The following is a 20851-nucleotide window of genomic DNA, read 5'->3' on the forward strand; positions in this document are numbered from 1 at the left end:
AAATATTGTAACTTATGGACAATGCAATGAACGAAATTATTCCACAATATAACATACATAAACACATATTTCACATTTTTTTCACTCAAACTCGCTCAATATGTTGATAGAAATAATAATTATTTTTCATTCGTTTCATTTTTCTATTAAGTCCACTTTTTGTCATCTATTTATTTCAATATAAAGCATACAATTCATCTTTCTCATTCAAAATAAATTGCTTACTTAATTAAGTTAGCTGTACATACTACCTAATCTAAATAGTAATAATTATTCCCAGTCAATGTGGCTGGCATGAAGTAAAAAAATATAAAATGAAAATAACTGACGAATAACTACATACCTATGCATTTACTATTCTAAATTATGATATTTTTAATACTAAAACAGTACGACAATGAGATGGCAGAGCTCTAACTGATATTGTTGGCGTTGAACATGATTTCGATTTACTGATGAATGAAGAAACAAATTTACTAAGAGTATAACATAACATTTTGGAAATTCACACTCTTAGCAATGAAAATATGTATACTCATATGCCCTAAGTACACAAAATAGTTATGAAATAACTGAAAAGACGAATGCAACAGACTGCCTTCTTACCCCAACATATGAGGAGTTTATCAACATTGAGAGTAGTTTCATTTCTTCTTAATAAGAAGTGTAAACGTCCTTGTATTAGGCAGTGTATGCAAATGTCTTAATGTAATATTATTTACAAAAAAAAACAAAAATCACATTTTACAGGTCTGTTTCGATGAATGCTTAGGTTATTGATTATTTGGTATGCTCATTATCTTGCTTGGTTTGAAGTTCCGGCTACCACAGTTAACTCTTTGCTCGTTGTTGCAGCCGCTACTTCTGTTGCAGCTGCCGCTTTTGAAATTTTTATTCTAGGAATCACGTTTCTGTGCATATCATCCATACAATCTGCACTAAGCTCATGATAGAGTTTGCGTTCACGTGCTGCTGCCAAAAGGCTACGCCAAGCCGGAACTGTCTATAATTAAGAAAAAAAAAGAAAACAATTTAATGAAAAAATAATTAAAGTATAGTAAAATATGATACAAATAACCGTATTACAGGCGATAATTTTTTCTTTAGGGGAGTCAACATTTAGAGGAAAGTTTGACAATTTATTTATTTTTTTATTAGTATTTTCGTTGCAACTAGTATAACAATACATACACTACCGGTCAAAAGTTTGGGTTCACTTACATTATTTTGGAATTTTACACAATCAAGTCGGCTTATTAGTGGTTTTGTTTTTTAAACGTGCGTTCTGCTACTAGTTTGAGTTTAGGAGATTGTTATTGTTTACAAAGTGACTGTGGGAGACGCGTAGATCAAGCATAAACGTGTTATGACTTGCTGCATTCTGTCAGTGCGTCTAGTGCCTATTACGCGTAACATCTTATTGCTGCAAAACTCGCTTCAAGAGTTATATTTCTAATTGTTGGTGTAATCTTTGTTATCAAAAAGGTAAGTAAAACAATTTTTTGTATTCCAAAAAATAATTGTTTTACAAAAACTTACATACAAGTCGACGTTATACAAAAATTATCTTCTAATTATTAAATTTTAAATAAAACTACATATTTCCTGTTTTATTATTTAAAATGGGTCGGAAAGCAGAGTTTAGTGTAGAAACACGAGCAGTCGTTGTAGTACTACGTGGAGAAGGCTATTCAGCGCGAAAATTTGCTGCGAAATGTAATGTCTCTCAAACTGCTGTCATGAGAACGTTACAAAGAAAGAGCGATTCTGGGTGCAAAGAGAATCGTCATCGTTCTGGGAGGCCTAAAACTACGTCAAAAGGAGAGGATAAGTTCATATGTGTTGTAAGCAAAAAAAAATCGTTTTCTAACAGCCCCTGAAATTCGCGAACAACTCAATTCCTCGCGCGAGGCTCCAGTATCTGTTTCGACGGTATAGCGACGACTAAGAAACTACGGCCTAAAAGGGTGCGTCGCCGCCAAAAAACTTTTACTTCGAAAGCAAAATAAAGTAAAGAGACTTAATAGGGCTAAAAAACACAAAGAGTGGACAACTGAACAATGGTCTAAAGTCTTGTTCACGGACGAGTCCAAATTTGAAATTTTCCACAAACGACGCCGCCAATATGTTCGTCGTTTTGTCGGCGAGCGAATGATGAACCAATGGGTTATTCTCACATTTAAGCATGGTGGAGGGTTAGTGTTAGTCTGGGGATGCTTTGCTGGAGACAAAGTTGGAGACATTGTGCAAATTGAGGGTATCATGGACAAAAAAGTCTACCGCAACATACTTCAACGGTACGCTTTTCCGTGTGGGAAAAGACTTGTGGGCAGCGGATTCGTTTTCCAGCAGGATAACGATCCTAAGCACACTTCATAATTTTGCCAGGATTACATTGCAGCCAAAGAAAATCAAAAACAACTCAAATATATGGAATGGCCTCCTCAGTCGCCGGATTGTAACCCGATCGAGTTGCTGTGGGGCGAGTTGGACAGAGAAGTACGAAAATTGCAACCTACTAATACAAAACAACTTTGGAAATTTCTGCAAAATTGCTGGAATCAAATAACAGCAGAATCTTTGCGTAAATTAATTGATAGGATGCCCAGAATATGCGATGCTGTAATACGAGCAAAAGGCGGATATTTCGAGGAATCGAAAATATGAACAAATACTTGCGGGTTTCTTTAAAAGTTAACATATTTTGTATTAAACAAAATTACTTTCTGTAAAATAACAATATTAAAAAATATTTGACGAAGAAAATCATGATTATTTAAAAATTGTTTACAATTTTTCAAGTGAACCCAAACTTTTGACCGGTAGTGTACATATACTAACGAACAATTTTTGTAGAGTTTTGTTACAACAAATCATTTATGTTAATCCTCAGCAAAATATAATTCATACTTTTAACTGATTTTTGTTTATTTATTAGTTTAACACGTTGGCTGCCAATGTATCACTGGTGATCATTTCAAAAACCTACCCCCAGGTGCCAATGTATCACCGGTGATACACGCTTAGACCCCTAGATTTTAGGGGCTGGGACCCTAACGGAAGGAGTTTTGGGAAAATTGAAAGTTTATTTTAAAAGAAAAAATATTTTATTTCATAGTAAAATACAAAGTTTTGAAATAATACGAAATTAAAAATAAGAAAATTCAATTCAATTCTGGAAACAGAAAAAACTATATTTTTTGTTTTTAATTTTAATGTAGTTGTTGAAAATGTTTAAGACATAGGTATGGTGACCTCCGACATTGGGCGCAGTATGTTGCCTTTAGTTTGGCCTTCTTCCTGGCGACTGACGACGAGTTTGTAGTCTTTAATTCTGAATAGCACATGCCGCAACGATGTCTCTTGCGCCTCTTGCTACCCTCCTTTGTTGCTTCTGTCGACGTTATTAAAAAGTGTTTTCCCTGCGGAGATGAGCGCGCTATTGAAGCGCTATCTTTTCCACTCATGAAAAGGATAATGCTTTGACGAAAGTCAGATATTTGCATTTTATAAGTTTTTGATACTGTTTCAGAGGACTGGGCATTATCTGCGAAGTGAATGAATTTGAGCAAGATCTGGAACCGGTTACGAGCCATACTTGTTGGACGAATGCGTTTTTGAACAATGTGCTTGGTTTCCAATAGTCGGTTATTGCAGGGTATTCTACCATTCCCATATACATGACTATGGCTAGAAACTCCATGATCTCCTGGCGATCAGTATCTTTCCACATATTCCGCCTACTGCTGCTGCGAGTACCGATGCCAGTTACTTGAGAGTTTGCATTCCTATTTGTCTCTTCAACAATAATATCCAATATCTCATCGGTCAAAAACTTTCTGTAATGTTGAAATGGCGTACCGGCATCATATTGCAAAACCTGGAGTGGATTGGTAAATTCTTCTAAATTCTTCAAAGTCTCTCCGGTAGCAGGCGAGGTCCATGCTGTCGTAGTTTCCGTCTGTTCTTCATCAGCACTATTATTAACATTTGTAGCACTAACATCGAGGTCTTCATCAATACTGTCATCACTCCTTGTATCACTGCCTGAATCTGGGATGTACTCATCTTCATCTGGACTAAAATCCTCACCACTAACACTGGAATTTTCCATTGAATTCAACGCGTCACGTATTTCGTCGGAATTCATAACTTCACAACTTCACTTCACTATATTTCACTGTAGTTTGCAACCAACTGCTCGCTATGAACTCAAGTTTGATACTGATTTATTTTGATTTACTTCTTCGAAATGTGATCACCGGTGATCACATTTCAAAAAAAATAAGAATAGTTTTTAAAAAACGGCAAGTGGTCACCGGTGAACACAGCACAAAAACGTGCTCATACGCGACAGGAGCGTGACTTTTATTCCTGGTAAAAATATCTCGCTAAAATTCAAACGGGAACCTGACTTTTTTTCACCGGTGATACGTGGCAGCCAACGTGTTAAATCTAGAGGTTTTTTACGTTTGAGCCTTCGTTTCCATTTTTTATTATCGTTAATAATCAAAGTTTCATTGTTCACATGCTTGTTTAGTCGCACGCAGAGCAACTAAATTTGCAATTATGCAACTAAATTGCAAATTTCTTTACGGTCACGTTCCAGATCTTGAGTCCTAATATACCATGGAGCACAAAAAGCATGCTTGAGTGCCTTCGCCTGAAAAATCTTTGTATTTGCAATGTGTTACTATAGCTGGTGCATCCCCATAGCTGCGTCCCATAGGCCCAGATGGGTTTGAGAACTTGTTTGTAAAGCAGTATCTTATTGTGTGCGGATAAAGCTGATTGCTTACCCATTAGCCAACGTATATTTTGGAATTTTAGATCCAGTTCTTCTCTTCTTTTTCACGTGCGCATCTCACCTAAGTTTCGTGTTGAGCGTCATACCTAGATACTTTGCTGTATTAGAGTATGGTACTTTAATGCTGTTTATGTATATTGATAGGTAGTTGGTATTTTTGTTTGTAAAGTTAATGTGTACAGACTTTGTTTCATTCAGTTTAATGTGCCATTTATCTCTTCAATTGTATTTTTTATTAATAACAAGCTGCAATTGTGTAGTAGACTCTATCTCAGTTAGTATTGCAGTGTCATCAGCAAATGTTGCTGTAAAGCAATTGTTGCTGTTCGACAGGTTGTAAGTCAAAAGTAGAGAAGTTGGCCCCCACACTTCCTTGAGGTACACCTGCTTTTATCTCTTTCAGTTCAGAGAACTCCTCTTCGTATTCGACGCGAAAATAGCGCTCGGACAGGTAGGTTTTTAACATAATAAAAAATTTTATTGGCAGTACATTTTTTATTTTCCACAGCAGGCATTTAGAGACATCGAAAAATACAGCAGTTCAGACTTTTTGTTTTGTTCAAATGTATTCTCGATGATACGAGTAATTCTGTGAATTTGGTCATTTGTTGATTGGTGTGCGCGGAATCCAAATTGGTGTGTTGGTATTAAAGGGTTTACCAATAACATGCGTTATTTTGAATAGCCCGCTATTTCGGTAGTTGTCACTTTTGAAGCTGCCATTTTTTGATATTTGACAAGCAGAAACTACGCCATTAATAAAACTGGAACGATACACGCTTAAACAATGCATTGAAATTATTAAAATTCATCATAAAAATGGTGAACATTTTGGCAGGGACGGTTCGTAAAACTCGAACATTTTTGGGTCATCGTGAAGCATCTTGTCGGACCGCAATACAGATATTGGTGAAAAAAATTCGAGCTGTTGGGACAAGTTAGTGATGTGAAGAATAAAACTCGTGCACGTCGCTCAAGAACAGCCGAAAATATTGCTGTTGTAGCCGGAAGTGTTGAAGAAAACCCAGGTTTGTCCATTCCTCGTCGTTCTTTGGAATTAGGTATTCCACAAACGTCATTACACCGTATTTTGCATAAAGATTTGGGTCTTAAGGCTTATAAAGTCCAGTCAATACAAGAACTGAAGTGGGGCAACAACAACGTCGTGTCTTTGCTGATTGGGTCGTTGAAATGCAGGAAAATGATCCGGAATTCCATCGAAAAATCATCTTGAGTGATGAGGCCCATTTCCATATTTCCACCTCGGTGGCTTTGTCAACAAGCAAAATTGTGGGATCTGGGGCTCATAAAATCCAAGAGTTATTGTTGAAAAGCCTCTCTATCCTCAACGTGTTACTGTTTGGTGCGGTTTATGGTCCGGCGGAGTTATTGGACCTTACTTTTTCGAAAATGAAGCTGGAGCAACAGTTGCGCTGAATGGATTGCACTATCGATAGATTATTAACGATTTTTTATGGCCGGAATTGGATGGTATTGATCTGGACAACGTTTATTTTCAACAAGTCGGCGCTACATATCACACAAGCAACGAAACCATTGATCTTTTACGGGAATAACACCTCTTATTGGAAAACCCTTTATTTGCTTATTTTCTATGATAGTGTTCAGGCGCTTTATCAAAAATTTTTCCAACAGTTTTGATAAAATGGGAACAGTGACATTGGTCGATTGGTCGAAGCTACATCGTTTGGAGGCCTTCCTGGTTTTAGAATCATGATAACATCAGCTATTTTCCAATAAATTGGAAAGTATTGCAGCTTAAAGCAAGCATTCATTATGTTTGTTAGTTTTGTAATGATGTTTTGTGGAACTTGTTTGAGGACTTCAGCAGTTATTAAATCAAACACTGGAGATTTCTTCGGCTTTAACTTTTGCCAAAGTCTAACGAATTACACAAATTAGCAACAGTTTTCAACAAAATGCAGTTCAGTAACCTGATAAAAACTAGGTTGGACTAGAAACACCGGATATTTTCTACACAACTAAATGCAAATTTCGCATACAGCTTACATTGCAAAAATTTAATTTTTTTGAATGCACAAACTTATAAATGGCAACGAATTTTGTACATAGCATTTTAGTGGTTAGACTCTACCCCACTTTTTTCACTGAAAGTTAAAAAATATTCAGTCTATTATAAAATTTATGAGTCAAATATTCACGAAATACCAAATTTTACTTAAAGCATTTCTTCATGTAGCTCAAACTTTTAAGACTTCTATATTTATTTGTTATACGTTCTTAGGCGATTTGGGTCAGGTCGAACAAATCGCACTAGTTGTTTTTGTCTCGCGGTAGATTACATTGATAACAAACATCAATTGAAGCCAAACAGAGAAGACCATCTCTGCCTACATCAACAGAAACTGCATCATATGGCGATTTCGTCGAATGTTGAACCATCCTCTCAAACCTCGATAAAGAAGTTGTCACGCAAACATTTGATATAGTGTCATAGACATCGTTAAAAATGCCCATCAAGAAGTGTTTTAAAAAATATTTGTTTAAATTTCATTATAAAACCAATGGGAAATTTGATTAAGCCAATAACATCATTGAATAAGCCAAACATTTAAAATGCATTCGACCGTCAACGTAGTTTTCAATAAAAAAAAAATAAATGTTCCTTTCATAACTGTATCCATATACATATATTATCAGTGAGCCATTTCTTTAGCTTACTTGGATTCTATAATATCATCATTAGGGGACAGGCCTTTGTTGCATCAGATTTTCGTTGCAAAGATGAGTTTTGATGATCTAAAAGCCATAATTTGCTATGTCGAAAGGTTTTGTTATAATTTTAAGGGTAAGAAAAAGGAAATATTTAGAATTGTGATACAGCGCTTTTCAAATTGTGCCCTGCATTGCAACAGCGGCAATGATGAAATGAACGAAATTCGAATGAGTATAGAGCTACTCGCACTGCTCGATACCAGGGTTCTAGTTTGAAGCATGATAAAAATCATGGTGAAAAAATTGTTACAGGTGTGACCAAGATCAGACCATTAATCACCTCTCAGTGATTTTGAAAGAATCATTATTTATTTACGAAAAACTGAGATTGAGGTGGTAACACACGAAGTAATCAACAAAGTATGCGTTCATGTTGCTTTGTTGTTGTCTGAACAACGACTGATTGGACGAGTGTGTGAAGTGAGCGGGCAGAATTCTGCTGCTGAGTCCCCGAGAATTTCGTGTTTCACCACAGCTGATGGCCACATACAAGGTGGCGCGAAAATAATCATCTAATTTGGTTTGTGAATAACGTTTTTACTAAACTAACTTTTTTAGTAAATATAAAAATGATTTTGAGTGATAGAAATCTTTTAGTTTGACCTTTATGTGCTCCATTGTTTGTCTATTTGCATTCTGCAAGCTGTCTAGTTCACAAGTATCAAATATGATTGACGCAGGACACCATTTGTAAAAATTATAAATCTTTCGATAGGGTGATTAATTTTGCGCCACCTTCTATATACTTGGATAGTTGGTTTAAGTGGTGATTCATCTAGAATCTAATTAGCGCTTCCGCGCCATTTTGTTGCCGCATCCTCGTCCCCAACTTGTTTACCGGTTATTTAGAGCTAACCGGTTATTTATAACTATATCCAGTCTGTGCGGACCACAATATACTCAGAGTTACCGGGAAAGTTTACTTCGACACCTAGGAATATTATTATTTAGTTAATATCTGAATGCTTTGGCTACATGACAACATATTCAAACTTAACCGCCCTCGAGATATTCGATTTCAAAGATTATTTAAAAAAATATTTAATAAAGTTATTTAAAAGTTAATCAAGTAGTTCGTTCGTTTTTTTTTCGGGTTTTAGTGAAAATGTATCTCAATTAATAAATATTAAATAATAAAAATAAAAAATGGCTGTTTGATAAATTATTTAATTTATAATTTTGTGTTTTCTACTTCATATCATAAAAAAATGGTATGGAAACTATGCAAATTATTTAAAAAAAATGTATGATCAAACTAACGAAAATGGACTTGAAAAAAGTTTGCCATTTTTTTACAGAAGCTGTAGAGGTGGCAATAATTAAAAAAGTCCCTAACATTAGCACCTCATGCAACCTTATATAAGGTAAAATTTTCTGATCCGATTTACATGAATGGAGTATCGTTGGAAAGGTTACAAGTCAGATAGTATTTTAATTCGATTATCTTCTTAATTTTTGCCATAAAGTTTTTTCTAAAAGGTTCTACTTTTTAAATTTTAAAATCTTATTTCATATTTCCACAAACGCAAAACCAAACATGTCCCAAGACGAAGTTCGGCCGTTCTCTACTTTTTAATGCCGAAAGGACTACTGCACTTAATATTTGGCATTTTTGAGAAAAAAGCTCTATGCGCTAACTTTGTAAAATATGGAAACACTTCACCATTTAATATAAAACATTGCTTAAAGTTGAGTCTGTGAGAAAATTGTAGGTTAAAATTAATTTCTTTGCGGAATAGTATAACGGTTACTGGTTCTTGTTTCTTCCAATAAATCGGATAACAAAAGTGTAAAATAGAAAATAACTCTTTTCTGAAGTCCTTAAGACTTTTTTTATTTTTTGAGGTTAAGACCTCATTATTCTTTGAGATATTGAATATACTAAGAGCGCACAATCACTTATGGTTTATATGGGCCCTAGCACACAAGGTAATACCTGGGAAAGAAGTGGAGGATGCATTGGCTAAAAAGGCTGCGTTCTCGTTATTAAGAGGACCCATCTGTTTAGGCTCGAGATATGGTTCACCGACTTTTGTCGTTTCTGCGACGAATCCCCGAAAATTTCTTCTGGAATGCGATGCCATAGCGAGAAAAAGGAGTAGGCATCTCGGCCTAATGCGTTCGCTCAGTCTAACCCAGCTCCATACTCATATACAGGATTATAAGAAAAACGGTTTTAGACGGTACACATAGAAGTTCTCTCGACCGCAAAAAAATGTTCACCCAATCCGACTTTCTATGATTTTAATTAAGCTAGGTTCGAAATAGGTAGTGTTTGAAATTTATTTGTTGTGTTGGACTACCTACTAGATCTATTTTTGGATAGCTAAAAAGCACAAACGTATTTAAAATAATTTATAGAATAGTCTCCATAGAATTTTTTGTATGATGTGAAGTAGGAAACACTTAAGGGGTTATATACCTATGTACCTTGTGTTGGACTAAAAACTCGAAAATTTTTTTATGGCATATTCTAAGAGCACATCACATTAAAAATAGAAATTCAAAAAATCATAAAGATCGGAGCTCTAGAACGAAAGTTACAGACCGTGGAAGCGCGCAAAGGATCCATAAATGAAGTGCACGCAAAACTTTAGACGCGATTATCTCGAGGTCATGTTTTTTGAAAATTACCGTCGCGGTGATCATTATTTATCAACAACTATTTGACCGATTTGCATAAACTTTTTTTTTAATTATTCGAAGTTACAACCTCGGGAATCTGAACGGTTCACTTTTTATAAATATTTGCATAGTTCGTTGGAATTAATTTTTTTTAATTTTTCAACCCCTCAAAAATCGGTTTTTTTGGTGCAAAGCGGTTTTTATATCGAGAAAATTTTTTTTTTTGGGTAAATAAACCGTTCAGTTTCACTAAAAAACATTTTTCTACAATAATCATTTAATTTTTTTGATTTCAGTTGAGCTGCTCATGCGCTACCGTGATCATCGCAAGCCTCTTCTAAAAACGGCGTTTCGGGGGAGGGGCGATATCAACAATAAATAATAACATTTTTTAAAATAAAAACACCAAGATGCATTCTTCGAGAATAACCCTTCAGTATGATATATGCCTCATTTGAATAAGTTCTAAAACATATTTAAAAAAAGTTATGACAATCGTTCATTTTTTCGGGCTCACAAGGTATATAACCCCTTAATGAATAATCGTAAATCCAATACTTTATCCACCAGTCATTTTTAACCGCCAGGGCTTGGTTAAAATTTTATTAATTGACACACTCTTTAACCAAAAACAGAAAAAATTGGGCGCCTGAACTAACATAAGAAAAATATTTTTTCTAAATAGTTTTTAAAATCAAATATCTCGAAAACGTTAAGTTTCGGATATCATATAACCAAATTAAGACGAAATGGCTAAAATAATAATGTCCTTAACACGTAGAATGGCACGCCGGTTTTACATGGTTTGCACGTGGCGCCAACATGAATTTGTTAGTATGCAAAACATATTATGTGCACATGAAATTTATACACACATTTCTCATATTTAAATAAAATATTTTTGTATGTTTTATACTACATTATATCAATTACACTATTGCAATAACGTAAATAAAATAGAAAATTTTAAAACTTTTAATTTTAGTCAAATTATGTGTTTCTTGCAATCCTAGCCGTGGGGGTCACCGTGTTAAGTATCTAGAAACAGCATCAACCAGCCACAAATAGGAGGAGGAGCTCGGCCAAACACCCAAAAAAAGGGTGTAAGCGCCATTTATGTATATACGAATATATATCTAGGACTACCCGGTAACACTGCGTGTAATATTACGATTCAGTTTATTGGGGAATTCAAACATTTTATAATTTCATTTACCTCTAAATTTTTGAAGTTTCCACACAGTATAAGGCACTTTTTTGGACGAGTTAAAGCCACATTCAAACGCTGATAATTTGCCAAAAATCCTATGCCATTAGTGCGCGCATTTGAAATAATAATAACATCACGTTCCATGCCTTGATAAGAGTCGATTGTGTTTACCATCACATTTGTGAATCCAGAAGTTCTACAAAATAAAAAAAAAAAAGATAAAAGGAAGATGCAATAATAACTATTTTCAAAAATACTTACCGCAGCGCTTTTTCTAATGCACCTCGTTGCTGCGCATAAGGCGTTATCACACCGTAAGTGTTATATTTCATAGGAATGTAGCCATCTAAAGTTTTCACAAAGCGTGCCACAAACTTTGCTTCCAGCTCATTAACAATTTGACCGCGTAGACAGTTTTCGTCTTGCGTATACGTGAGATTCAGTATTGAAAATGGCTTCAATACTGGTTTGAACTTATGTGTTTTCGGATCATCTATCAGTTGGTTTTTGTAAAAGTAAGAATTTGGCCACTTACAAATTTCAGGATGCATGCGGTATTGTGTTCGTAAGCTGAAAATAATATCATTTTTGTTTGATACGGATGTTTTTTCATGAGCATTTAATCCGTTGGGTACATTTTTGAGATTGACCGATTCTATGCAGCGTTGAATACGTGTAAAAAGTGAAGTGCCGAGACCGAAATCTGAAGCTTTCTGTAATGAAATTTATTATAGTTTGTTTTTAGATTAGAAAAGCATTGCAAAATAAAATGTATAAATGTAAAAGCCGAACAATTAAGAGTTCAATAAAAAATATATGAAGATATATCCAAGAGAGGCAACGTATTTATAAATACTTAAGATATCCCCGTTGTTAAAGATCTTTATGAGCTAAATCGCTTATTCGATCATTGCATGCTTATATAGGGTTTTTCAAAAAGGGCGGGTAGATGTTGAAATGGAATAAAATGGCGTTTGCTGTGTGGCACGTAGCGCCGTCCTGCTGGAACCACATGTCGTCTAGGTCCATATGGTTCAATATGGGCCATAAGAAATTGGAAGAATGAACACTCATTTTGATAATAAAGTTTTATCATTTGAACGTGCTGTTCAATCGTGTAACTTGCCATGATGATTTGGCATAAACAACTGAATAATAAACAAAAGATTTGACAGATGTCACCTAAACAAAATGGCTGCCTCAGAGCGCCAAAATCGACCCGCGCCAATTGAAAAACCCATTATATGAATACACCCTGAAGGAAGATATACAGCACAAAAATTGCTTTGTAATTTTTAATTCTAAAATATTTAATCGGTCATTAAACGTTGACACGTTTTTCCTTTGGAATGTTCTTCATCAGGATCAAGATAAAAAAAAAAAAAGAAATAGAAAATTTTTTAAGGTCTTTTACTTGTCAAGCTCTTGTCGAAGCAATGCAGTTGGAAGGGGAGGAGTAACAAAACAAGCAACGTTATTGAGCAGAAAATTCGCACAAAAAAGGTAATTGGGAGGTGATTAAGAAATCCACGTAAAAGAAAAATTACAAAAACAAAAAAAAACCGCGCAAAGTGAGCAACACCTGTACTTCGAGTTTAAATACACACCTTTGAAAGTACCGTCGCTGGGAGCTGTTGCGTATCACCAACAAGCACCAACGCATTAATACCAAATTTTAAAGGCATTAGAGTCCATGGTTCTGTACACTGTGTTGCCTCGTCAATGATGCAAACATCAAAATAATTTATATATCTGGAAAAATGGTATATGTTTCAAGTAACTAATTAATTTATAATATAAGTATATTAATTCACTACTAATTATACTAAATAACTCAATTTTACTACCACATTTAAAAGTTGAAAAGAAAACATACTGTGATAATTTCACGCAGCTAGAAAGCGTAGTACACACAACATGAGCGTGCTTCAAATGCCAATTATACAGACTACGCTCATCCTCTGGACGCAAAACGCCATTCACTATATTCTGCATTAATTGAACTTGTCGCGTTTTCTCAAGCAATTCTTCCTCCTGCACAGTTCCTTTAACGTTTTTCAGTTTCATAACTTCAATAGCAGCTTCGAGTTGAACGATTTCATTTCGTAGGTACTCCTTTATATGGACTTTATCATCAATTTGAAGATTTTTGTGAGACATTTTGAGCTTTCTAATCTGATTACGTTCGATAATCTTTGGTAAAGTGGCATGGTGAACTTTGGGACTGATACGCTCCATCAAACCAAAACGTATTAATCGAAACATTACCTCTGGCAGTTTTTTTTGACTCATAATGTATAATTTCTCAGCGATAACATCAACAGCTGCATTACTTTGTGCACATACTAATATTTTTTGATCAAGAATGCGAACCTCATTACCATAGAGTAATTGGTGCACCAAATTGCCAATTACACAAGATTTACCCGTACCAGGCGGACCTTGTATTAATGTAATGTTTGGCGTTGGTTCGATGGCACGCCTATATGTACGGAACAAAACATCCTTTTGGCGATCATTTAGATCATCACAACCGTTATATTGTATATCACATTTCGGGAGCGGCTTTAACTTGCATAATTCCCTTGGATCAAGAATTTGATTGAGTAATGGCGATTGCTCCAACTGGAATACCGCGTTAAAGGCGCCAACTTCGACTCTAACAATATCTATCATGGGGCGAACTTTCATTGGAGTATTGAGACAGCTACGCAGCTCTTCTAAAAGTAAACCTTCTGCAAGCACATCGTACACAACGGTAGTAGTATTAAAGCCTGCATAAATAAAATAGTTTTGTCATAAAAAAAAATTTAAGCTATTAGTTTTTACTCACCCAAACGCCTTCCTGACATATATGCGAATGCTGTGAACTTTCCCCATTCCAATACGACAAGTTCACTTTTGGAACCAGAGTTATTCACCCCAGCATAGCGGCCCATTATCCTAAAGCGGTCCGTAGACGGAGTTACTTGTTCGGCGGAGATAATAAATGTCTTAGATTTACACCGATTTTTTTCACGCTCAAGTACACTTATGAACTCCAATTTCATCAACGGTGTAATTATGCTGAAAAGATTGGTGTTCATAAATATCACATGAATAATGTTCTGATTTAAAAAATTAAAGCATGTACCTTTTATAATGATTGAATGTAGTAAATTGATTTGGCATTGGCAACACAATATCACTAGCAGCATCCACATGGGCATTACGATTTACTAGCCATTCATTGCTCCAACCTAATATTTTTGATATGATTTCCGCAGTCTGATCAATCATTTTGTACGCTGACCGTATCATATGAGCTCGATCTGCACAAGTCGGACTTGGCAAAATATCTTTTCGATCAACTCGCTTATTGGCGCCATTAATCCGTTCAATTAAATGCACAATTGGCGTATCATTAAAGCGTACGCGCTTCTTTTGACGTTCTTTGTTTGCATTGCGGTGTACCACATCTATCAGGCAAGACCGATTAATGGCAAATTTCTGTAACAACTCTTGATTTTTTCTAGTTTCGGCAAAATTTTTCTGCATAGAAGCAAATGTAATTTTATTTATTCTACGCACAGGTGCATTTATTTTAGTTTCCTCTAGCGTATTTTCATTTTTGTTTTCTTCAACAGAGGATACTGTTTTACTGCTACTGCTGGTAGAGAATCGACGGCTAATGATTTTGTCTAATTTGCGCATCTCCTGAGCAAAAGCATCCACAACTGTCGAATGATTGGGCTTAGTTGTCGTTGCGGTGTCAGTTATGGGAGGCTCTCTGTGTGCATTCGTTATGCCGGAGGAACATTGCTTGATTTTTGGTATTTTGTACGAACCTATATTTTTCTTGACTGCTCCAATATCTTCCGCCAGAAGAGCACCACGATTCCTTGTAGTGATTTTCACTTTAGCCTTTTTCTTTTCACCACTTTCATGTTCAGCGTCATGTTTACGTTTTAGCAATTCCTTTGCCGAGCCAGCTGATTGCTTGCCAGCAAGTTCTTTTAAACGTTCCTTCCGTGACTCTTGAATGACACGTCTCTTCTCCTTTTCCCTACGTCTCTCATCTGCTGGCTTTTCAAACCACTTCCTTTTTAGTTCCTCTCGATATCCTTCATCTTTTAGTTGCCCACTGACTGCAATGGCTTTTTTGCGGATATTGTTTGTGCATACTGCTGTTGGACGAGATTCTGCAGAAACTCCTCTGTGTTTACCCTTATGCTTAGGCAAATTTGGCGCTTCGATTATAGAAGGTGGATGATGCAAGCGTTTAACTGGTTTTATTAAATCTTTCCGCAGTTCTACCTTCTCTTTAGAGGTAATACTTTCTTTACTGTCAGAGTTCAAATCTTTTTCCAGACGTCTAAAACTTTTACTACTAATACCAGCTTTCAGATCTAGAATTCATTATTAAATAACAACAACATTAGAAAATTATGTTTCTTCATATCAATTATATTCTAACCTTCGGGGGCTCCAGTTAAAGCAGGACTTGCTTTTCTTTCAGTTGCTGCTCCGCTGTAGTTAACATGTATTTTAACCTCTTCTCGTTTTGGTAACAATTCCTTATTTCTCTCGAAATCGTTATTGCTGTCACTGTCACTTGAGAGTTGCCGCTCCAATGATGGCGCTCTAGTCTCGTTTTTAATTTCCCCATTTTTTTTAGCTAATGTCTCAATCACGTCATCTACAAGAGCCTCATTGAAAAATTCATCGAAATCTTCGCTGTTACAGTCTAGTTTCAGATTTCCTTCCTTTCCAGCGTTTGGATTGTTTTCATCTAAATCTTGTTGTTTATCACTTTGCAACTCAAATACCTTCAAATAAAAATGTTGAATAAGGTATACTTCTTACATCACGCAGTGTAAGGCCCACTTTAGAATTTATTAACTTTAAAATTTACTATTAATCCAGGAAAGCGGCAACAAATTAATGAACAGTGTCCCAAAAAATATACGTACACACACTTTCTATTTTCTTTCTCTCCATTTTTTTTTTTTTTTTTTTTTTTTGCTGTAGCCAAACTTTGTTCTTTCTTTTTTTATATTAGACCCGACTTTGAAAAAACGTAAATTTATTTTAAAATGCTACCAAAAGCGGCAAGCGCTACGATTGTTGCCTTTTACATTTTACGGTCAATAATGAAAAACGCAGTTAAATAATAATAAACATGGATTTATTGTTTTTCAAAATATTCTCGTTGGAAGTCAATACATTTCTGCATTCGCTTGAACCAATTTTCAAAGCTCTTTTGCCATTCAGAAGTGGGTACATCCAAAACGAGCTGTTTGAAGTCTTCAACAGCTTAGGAAACAAAAAGAAGTTCTATTTGTGGTGCTGGATGGTAGCCCGTGGTGGCTGATGGCGGGATCAACATGGGACCACATTTGGCCCACTTCCTATGAGTCTTAAGACCTGAGCAGGTTTTAAGGGGGCACGACCCGTTGCACTGGTCGCATCTAACCGATGTAGAGTTTAGGTGGAGCCGTCTTGGGAAACGCATCACAAGTAGACTTTGGGTTTAGGGTTAGGATCAATGCCAGTCCCGAGAAGAAATTTCGGGAGCAGTATTGCTGCATGTAGCTGCTTCAGTGACGATAAATGAGGGGTGAGGTTCAGCGCACTAGACGGCTAGTTTACTGAGACCTCAGCCCTTGGTCCGGAAAAACCCCCCCAGTCATTCCGGTACGTAGAACCGGCGGCTTCCCAGTCGTCTGATGCCAACCCTACTGAAAATGTTTGGACAATACTTAAGCAAAAATTCAAAGGAAAATACATATGGACAGTTAAAAAATTATTAAGGCAAATTAGACGATTACCTTCACAACTTGCGCAGAAATTAACACAAAGATGTGAAACCATTATAACTAATGGTGCTGACTATACATTTTATTGAGTATATCGAAAAAACTGCATTGTATGCAACTAGGAAATTCTATTCGACAAGCGGTGCACAGTGTAGCGGCACAAAATTATTTAATGTGTTTAAACTATAGAACGAATTAAAATGAGTACCAGCTTGTTCGGCTATTGGGGCATATTGCGTATCGTATGTTGGTAGAGTGTACCATCCGAACTACTAATCGGATATGATTTTTAAATAGGTTTTGAAAAGCTTTCACAATATAAATATATATTTGTTTTACAGAAGGTCTTTAAATCAGCTTTTTTGAATAATAGAAAACTAATGTGGCATTTCGTTTCTAAAAGCATATAGGAAATTCAATTCTTATATAAATCTGTATAAAGTGCCCCCTGTACCTCAATAACAAAGCGATATAATGGCAATAACTCGTAAGTTTTAAATTGGCTTCGGTTTCAAAAATATTATTTCAATTCAACAAGTTCTGTGCGTAAGAAAATTTTCAAAATGAAACCTAAACAAAAAACGTTCCCGTTTTTTTAGGCCAGTGGATATCCATTGGCTTAAACCATATTGAATTGGCTAAATTGGTATAAACATTCCCCATAAATGCTGGGAGAATTCCGATGAATATAAATCCGGGTCGTTGCGGTAACGTAGAAGTGACTGTTGTGGTGGAACGTCTAACGTGAACTAAATTTGCAAACGGGCAAAATGGGCATCACATTGCGCTGACTACTTTGATTTGCACCTTTAATCTGTAGCTCATCTAAATATTACTTTGGGGATAAATAAATTCATTATTTTCTCGATAGATGACTGAAGTGATCGATAACTCGTAAAGTATCGTTCAAACAGTTTAAAGTTGATACTCGTTGTCGAGGTGGCATTTCAAACTAAAAAAAATTTGATTACTGTTTTTTGTTTGTTCCATTTAGTTGTGGAACAACATCAAGACGCACGCCACAAGCAGTTTTAAACTACATATATATATATAATTGGCGTGTACACCCTTTTTGGGTGTTTGGCCGAGCTCCTCCTCGTATTTGTGGCGTGCGTTTTAATTTTGTACCACAAATGGAGGGACCTACAGTTTCCAGCCGACTCCAAACGGCAGATATTTTCATGAGGACCTTTTCCATAGCAGAAATACACTCGGAGGTTTGACATTGTCTGCCGAGGGGCGATCGCTACTAGAAAAATCATTTTCTTCGTTTTGGTCTTTCACCGAGATTCGAACCCACGTTCTCTCTGAATTCCGAATGGTAGTCGCGGAACAACCCATTCGGCTATGGCGGCCGCCGGTATACTTATATATTATTTATAATCACGTAAAGTATGTATACATTTTTTTGAAACAATTGATTTTGAACACTCTGCCAATGCAATATATAGTAATTCTAAAATTAGTAATATTCATAGACATTGTTGCATCAGAATCCCTTTTGTAAAAACTAATATTTTAGCAAAAAATTAAAAGGGCTTCGTGTTACATGCAAGTCTTGATAGTTCATCTATATTTTAATTCTAAGTTGTATAAAAAGCTATGAAACTATACATACCTGCGACATATTCATTTTTTGTGACAACAACTTAGTGCTCCAGTCTGATACTTGATGCTCGAACTCTTCATCGTCATCTATTGTAATCCACACGTCATTTTCTATATCAGCGCTTTTTGACTCTTGTTTTGCTGTAATACTAACTGGATTCGACAGGTCGTTATCAATTATCTCTTTTTTAATAAACACGTCCAGCAAGTTGTCTTGACCATCGTTTTTTGTCATATCATCATCAGGTGCATCATCTTCAGCAGGCAAATCGGATTCATTATTATCAGCCATCATTTCAGACTTGATGTCGTTTATTAAAATTTGTGAAAACCACATATCATCATCGATATCTACGAACTCAGCCGGCTCCTCTGGCATTTTCGTAGACTTCTCAGTTTTAATTTCAACGTCTTGATTTTCTCCCGAAACACTGGCTTGTCCAACATTCAAACCCTTTTGTTCATCGCCATTGTTTTTTGAGCTGTTCAATGAATTATCCAACAAAATATTGTTTACAGCGATATTTTCCTTAGTTTTAGTAGAGTTTTGTTTTTCTCCTATTTCGGGTACTAATTTACCGAAACTTTCCACATATTCCGCAATATTAGCACCGTCATCCTCGTTGTCACTTAACAAGTCAATACTATCTCCATCATAAAGCATTTTATTTGAATTTCTGCCATTAAGAGTTGTGTATACTAAAGGACTTATTCCCTTGACGCTATCAAGAATTATATCATCAGCCCTCCCAAATATTTCAACTACATTTTCTGTGCATGAACGTATGAATTCACGTTTAACCTCAGGTAATATGGGTTCATGGATGGCAGCATCGTTTGGCGCCTGCAACATGGAAATTGTATCTTTGGTCGAAGAACTTTTATTCGGAGGCACTTCGTTTGATTTATTACATATTTCTTGGTCAGATGATTGTGCATTTTGTATGCATTCGGATTTATTGGCAATTTGAGATTGTATATTCTCTTCCTTGATTAAGTTTATAACGTCATCTTCGTCATCACTCACAATAATGATTGCACCAGAGAATAGTGTTGGCGCATTTGATAATGACGGAGCACACTTAACATTGGGTGATATTTGTTCAGATTTTTTTGCAGCTGTTGCAGCTGGTGGAAGGGAGTCTACAACTTTATGCCTTATTCCTGAAATTGGAAGTTGATTTAGGTCACCACTTGTCTTAGGCGTGGTTGCAGAAATTATGTCGATGCCTGAAATTGCCGAATCAATATTATTTGATCTTGCAACTGTTTCACACTTAGACTCCATCTGATTTATTGTAGAAGTCGATGGAGAAGATTTTGCTGAGGAAATTGAGGCATCCCCGTCTGTTTCTTTTTCTAAGATTTTTTGATTATCTGGTCTGGCATTAGCAGGTAGTGGATAGTTCATAATTTGCTGCTCATCATTTCTAACGTGATCTTGATCAATGGACGCTGCTCTTTGCATTGGAGCATATATTAGTTTATATATTGGGTGTTTGAGATCGGGTTCGAAATCATCCGTAACACCAATACCTATGCAATCATTTGCATTTAAGGCAATCGATTCATTTTTTATTTTAGTTCCATTAACAAAAGTTCCATTTGCAGAATCCTAAAGGGGAACATTGAAGTACCAATTAAGTTGCTATCGTATAATCGGGATTTTCTACACTTACCAGGTCCCTTAGTACAATTTTCTCATGTTCGTCTACAATAATTTCAGCATGTTTGCGCGAGACATATTGAGAATCTAATATGCATAGTGCAGTTCCAGGCATTCGGCCTATAGCCGTAATACCCACGTTAAGGCGTATACGGTCGCCAATCACCTTCCGCTCCAAGATCCAGGAAGATAGTACACGATTCATGCGGCCAGCCATGATATTCTACGACCACTTATTTTTGTCACGGCATATATTAAATTGCTATCCTTTTCCTATTTCTCCTTGCATTCTATTTTGACTTAAACATTAGGCGCCTATATTTATTTACAAAATTCACATCCTCCAGTCCATAAAGAATATGCGAAAAGCAACCCTATCA

The 20851-nt window shown here is 35.9% G+C and overlaps 1 protein-coding gene across 2 annotated transcripts; it reads right to left on the bottom strand.

Moving 5' to 3' along the window:
- Positions 1-133: 133 nt before the first annotated feature.
- On the bottom strand, positions 134-20844 carry LOC128859941 (uncharacterized). 2 transcript variants are annotated; one of them, XM_054097109.1, is made up of 10 exons: positions 20485-20843; positions 18816-20420; positions 15856-16207; positions 14533-15787; positions 14233-14465; positions 13276-14173; positions 13007-13151; positions 11661-12112; positions 11406-11595; positions 134-1003 (listed from the first exon to the last, which is right to left on the bottom strand). In XM_054097109.1, exons 1-10 carry the CDS (start codon positions 20686-20688, stop codon positions 797-799), a joined length of 5541 nt encoding a protein of 1846 aa, XP_053953084.1. In that variant the 5' UTR covers positions 20689-20843; the 3' UTR covers positions 134-796. The 2 variants fall into 2 exon arrangements, with proteins under 2 accessions (XP_053953084.1, XP_053953085.1); XM_054097110.1 differs by lacking the exon at positions 134-1003 and adding an exon at positions 11117-11344 and having other exon boundaries at positions 20485-20844.
- Positions 20845-20851: the final 7 nt, after the last annotated feature.

Source organism: Anastrepha ludens, chromosome 4, assembly GCF_028408465.1.
Source record: "Anastrepha ludens isolate Willacy chromosome 4, idAnaLude1.1, whole genome shotgun sequence".
In the NCBI taxonomy this organism is placed as follows: Eukaryota; Metazoa; Arthropoda; class Insecta; order Diptera; family Tephritidae; genus Anastrepha; species Anastrepha ludens.

Excerpts from the sequence above, each read along its gene's own strand:
- LOC128859941 (XM_054097109.1), bottom strand. The coding sequence starts at position 20,688 with ATGGCTGGCCGCATGAATCGTGTACTATCTTCCTGGATCTTGGAGCGG. Across the intron at positions 14,466-14,532 it reads ACATTCAATCATTATAAAAG|CATAATTACACCGTTGATGA; the intron begins GTACATGCTTTA and ends CAATCTTTTCAG. Across the intron at positions 11,596-11,660 it reads GCATTAGAAAAAGCGCTGCG|AACTTCTGGATTCACAAATG; the intron begins GTAAGTATTTTT and ends TTTATTTTGTAG.